This window comes from Mandrillus leucophaeus, unplaced genomic scaffold (assembly GCF_000951045.1).
Source record: "Mandrillus leucophaeus isolate KB7577 unplaced genomic scaffold, Mleu.le_1.0 Scaffold39, whole genome shotgun sequence".
NCBI classification, from domain to species: Eukaryota; Metazoa; Chordata; class Mammalia; order Primates; family Cercopithecidae; genus Mandrillus; species Mandrillus leucophaeus.
In genome coordinates, this window is record NW_012104142.1 from 5,357,359 (window position 1) to 5,362,235 (window position 4,877).

The following is a 4,877-nucleotide window of genomic DNA, read 5'->3' on the forward strand; positions in this document are numbered from 1 at the left end:
CCTCAGAATAACTGATATTTACTGTCAATAATATGAGAACAAACACTTTTGTTCACTGCTGTATTTCCAGAACCAAGAACATGGCTTGGCACACAATGTAAGCGCTCAGTGGGTTCACCCTGCCTGCTGCCTTGACAGAGCCGATTTATCAAGACCAGGGAATTTCAGTGGACAAAGAGTAATTCACGCAGAGCCAGCTGTGTGGGAGACCAGAGTTTTATTATTACCAAATTAGTCTCCCTGGGCATTCGAGGATCAGAGTTCTTAAAGATAATTTGGTGAGTAGGAGCTTGTGAATGGGGCGTGCTGATTGGTCAGGTTGAAGATGGAATCATAAGGAGTCGAAGTGAGGTTTTCTTGCTGTTTTCTGTTCCTGGGTGGGATGGCAGAACTGATTGAGCCAGGTTACCGGTCTAGGTGGTGTCAGCTGATCCAACGAGTGCAGGGTCTGCAAAATATCTCAAGCACTAATCTTAGGTTTTACAATAGTGATGTTATTCCTAAGAGCAATTTGGGGAAGTTCAGACTCTTGGAGCCAGAGGCTGCATGACCCCTAAACTGTAATTTGTAATCTTGTAGCTAATTTGTTAGTTCTGTAAAGGCAGACTGGTCCCCAGGCAAGAAGGGGGTCTTTTCGGGAAGGGGCTATTATCAATTTGTTTCAGAGTCAAACCATAAACTGAATTCCTCCCAAAGTTAGTTCCATTACACCCAGGAATGAATAAGGACAGTTTAAAGGTTAGAAGCAAGATGGAGTCGGTTAGGTCTGATTTCTTCCACTATCATAATTTCCTCAGTTGTAATTTTGCAAAGGCAGTTTCAACAGCAGTGCTTGAAAAATTACTAAATCAATAAATAGTACTGAAAAGTTCAAAGGAGGTCATATATACGAAAAAGCAATCCTACCATTGTTAGCTATAATTACTTCGCCATTAAACGAGGTAATAATAATTACTGCAAGAATTGTAACTCTTCCAACAGAGAGCAGAGACCTTTTGGCTCTGATAAAGCTCTGCACCTAAACGAAGGCGCTGTATAAAAATGGTTAATAACAACTGACCTTTACTGAGTGCTTACTATGATGCCAAGCGGCCTACGTGGCCTAATTTCATCCTCTCAAGTTCTTACACGGGCATTATTATTTCCATTTTACAAACTGTAGAGCCAGACCTCAGACCCCTACATGCACGTTGACAACAGTTGTGGCCCTTTACCACCACCACACGTTCCGCAAATCTCATGACCAGCAAAGGCCACGGGTGAGATCAACCCAGCAGACGGAAATCAACGGGGTCAGGGGTCAGCAGGAAGTGACTACAAGCTCAGAGGTCACTAATATGTCACAGGCAGAGTGATGGGGCATTATTAAAGATAGTTTGACAAATTGTTTTTAATCTCATCTCTGTTGGTGAGGCCATAAAGTGACCGGAACATCTGAAAAAAAATGTCAGGAGGGAAATACATACGACTCAGCAGAGGCGCCCAGGCGGCGGCCATGATAGGAAGATGAAAGTGGCGCATGCGCGGTTCCCGAAATGCAGACGTGGCAGAAGGAGTGGCCCGGCCCTAAAGCGTGGAGGAGGAACTTCCGGGGGTGACGCGACGACCCCCTCGGAACCGGAAGTGAAGCCTGGGAGCCTTGACGTTAGGAACGAAGTCTAACCTGGATCTGGAGCCGGGTGAGGAGTGGCATCGGGAGGTTGGTGGGTAGGAAAGCGAAGGAGAGGCCAGGGTATTACTGGCCAGATTGGGGTCCGGTTTCAGAAAGAAGGGAGGAGCCTGGGGGCGGGGCCTGGGAAGAGACCCTCACCTCACGCATCCACTATCCAGGAGCAGGTCCTAGACCCTCCCTTCGTCTCTCGGCCCAGATTCCGGCTCCTGCTTCCTGTCCCGAGCCTGTTAAAAGGTGCAAGACGCTTGGGCTCTGTGCTTAACAGAGCAGCCGCCTCTCTTATCGTGGCCTTAGAAGCTGACTTGGCTTCTCAGTCTTGATCCTCGGCTCTCCGAGACTCCATAGCTTGACTACTTTCAGAGTTCTAGGAAGCTTGCCCCGCCCCTTTGGGTTGTCACCCTCGACTATCCACCAGAATGGAGTCGAGACTTCAGTCTGACTCCAAGATCTTGAATGTGTTTGACGGAATTATTTTCTGGAGAAGAAGCTCCTTTCTTTACCCCTCCCCCCGACTTTGGAAAGATAAAGGGAGGGGACATATTTTAAACTTAGTGTTAGTGACCTGTGTAAGGTTTAGGATTTGGACGAACAGCTACTGAGATAACTTTGAGTTTAAAGAGTTTTGGACGAGGATCAGCTCATTTTCTATAGTCAAGGTGGCCCTTCTAGCAAAGGGGGAGAGGCCCATTGTTCCCTCTGCAGCAACTCTGAGTGCTTCTGCTTCCTGGGCCTCTTCTGTCTATGGGATAATTGGAATGATACAGCTGTTGAAAGTAGATGTGATGAGATAGTTTTCTTGGAAAGACCTTATCTAGAAAAGGCCCTCTAATTCATCCCTGTGTTGGTGAGCAAGATTGTAATAATTTTGATGGTGGCCGAGATTCGTAACAATCGTAAGGGGAGCAGAAACAGGAGAGTTGGAGAAGTGCATTGAAATTTAGAATATTTATAGTCTTCTGCTTGAGGGATGAGATGAATGATTTTTTCCATGAAATCTAACTTTGCCCCTGATTCTTGAACTGTTTCCTCAGATTATGTGAAGAAGGTGCCTGTTCTGCATTCGGTTTTAATCTGTTACCTTGCTAGAGTTTTCAGGTGTCCTTTACATTTATTTATTTATTATTCTTTTTTTTGAAAGGGAGTCTTGCTGTGTTGTTCAGGCTGGAGTGCAGTGGCACGATCTCAGCTCACTGCAACCTCTGCCTCCCGGGTTCAAGCGATTCTCCTGCCTCAGCCTCCCAAGTAGCTCGGATTACAGGCGCGTGCCATCGTGCCCGGCTAGTTTTTGTATTTTTAGTAGAGACTGGGTTTCTGCATGTTGGCCAGGCTGGTCATGAACTCCTGACCTCAAGTGATCTGCCTGCCTTGGCCTCCCAAAGTGCTGGGATTATAGGTGTGAGCCACTGCGCCCGGCCAACATTTATTGATTTTAATGCTTCGGTTTTGGCCGGGTGTAGTGGCTCACGCCTATAATCCCAGCACTTTGGGAGGCCAAGGTGGGCAGATCACGAGGTCAGGAGATCGAGACCAGCCTGGCTAACAGGGTGAAACGCAGTCTCTACTAAAAATACAAAAACTAGCCAGGCATGATGGCACGTGCCTGTAACCCCAGCTACTCGGGAGGCTGAGGCAGGAGAATCGCTTGAACCCGGGAGGCGGAGATTGCAGTGAGCTGAGATCGTGCCACCACTGCACACTCCAGCCTGGCAACAGAGCAAGACTCTCTTTCAAAAAAAAAAAAAAACCTTCAGTTTTAAGGTCCATACACTCTTTTGGTGGAAAGACTGGGGTCGGAGTATCATTTGTATTATGGCAGTTTAGCTAAAGAATGTCATTTCTGTAAATCAGTCTAAATTTTGTCATTGAGGGGGAAGGATTTTAGTGGATCTGTTTTAGACTTTTAGCCTGATTGATTTTAAATCAATTGTTTGGCACACTAGAGGGTACTGGATGTTTGTTGAATGAATGGATGCTAGAGTGAATGAATGGAAAGTGGGAACATTGTTTCTTTTACCTGTAACATCAAGGTAGTTCATCAGCCACAAGACTCTGTGTGACTAGACACCAGAAATCATACCACTGGGGAATGGAGGCTGCTGCTCCATTTCAGTGGGTCTGTCTGAAGTTGAAATTTATATTCTTTAGACAGTGACAAGGGGTGGGTGGTCAGAGTAACAAAATCCTTGCTTTTAAGAAGGTAATCTGAATACTGACTGGGGCAGAAAATTACTAAGATCCTATGGATGTGTGAGGATTATTAAACTGATCACTGTCTGATAAGATCAATTTCTTTTTATCTCTACTTCCTGCCCTGAATAGTTGCTCTCTTTAGAAAGTTCATTTTAACTAATTTCTCTTCTCTCTCTCTAATAGGTGAGACCAAACCGGGAATGCTTTCATAATGAACGTCAATCAGTCAGTTCCACCTGTGCCATCATTTGGGCAGCCCCAGCCCGTCTACCCAGGGTATCATCAGTCCAGCTACGGTGGGCAGTCAGGGTCCACAGCCCCCACCATTCCCTATGGAGCCTACAATGGCCCAGTACCAGGCTATCAGCAAACACCCCCCCAAGGTATGTTTCTGTTTCTTTTGAGCTAGGGAGGGAAATCAGCAGAGTCTTCAGGTTGGGTTGTATTGCTCTAGCTAAGCTACCTGAGGAGTTTGGGTGACTGGGATTGAGGAACATAAATCTGGCCCTGTGTAGCTGAGAGCCCTGTGGGCGCCCTTCCCTTTTATTATTATTATTATTTTTTTTTTTTGAGACAGAGTCTTGCTGTCACCCAGGCTGGAGTGTAGTGGCACGATCTCAACTCACTGCAACCTCTGCCCCCCGGGCTTAAGCAATTCTCCTGCTTCAGCCTCCCCAGTAGCTGGGATTACAGGCATGTGCCACCACGCCCAGCTAATTTTTGTATTTTATTTATGTATTTATTTTGAGACGGAGTCTCACTCTGTCGCCCAGTCTGGAGTGCAGTGGCACCATCTTGGCTCACTGCAACCTCTGCCTCCCAGGTTCAAGCAGTTCTCTGCCTCCGCCTCCTGAGTAGCTAGGATTACAGGCGCCCGCCACCACGCCAGCTAATTGTTTTGTATTTTTAGTAGAGATGGGGTTTCACCATCTTGGCCAGGCTAGTCTTGGACTCCTGACTTTGTGATCTGCCCGCCTCAGCCTCCCAAAGTGATGGGATTACAGGCTTGAGCTAC

The 4,877-nt window shown here is 46.7% G+C and overlaps 1 protein-coding gene across 3 annotated transcripts in view; it reads left to right on the forward strand.

Moving 5' to 3' along the window:
- The first annotated feature begins 1,517 nt into the window (after nucleotides 1-1,517).
- The window catches only part of SEC24C (SEC24 family member C), a 39,301-nt gene continuing 35,941 nt past the window's right edge, over nucleotides 1,518-4,877 (forward strand). For 2 of the 3 annotated variants that reach the window (XM_011991146.1, XM_011991147.1), the window contains exons 1-2: nucleotides 1,518-1,679; nucleotides 4,046-4,245. In XM_011991146.1, the coding sequence (XP_011846536.1) occupies nucleotides 4,074-4,245 (172 nt within the window). In that variant the 5' untranslated portion in view covers nucleotides 1,518-1,679; nucleotides 4,046-4,073. The remainder of the gene's footprint in view (nucleotides 1,680-4,045; nucleotides 4,246-4,877) is intronic. The other variant, XM_011991148.1, reaches the window with a different exon arrangement.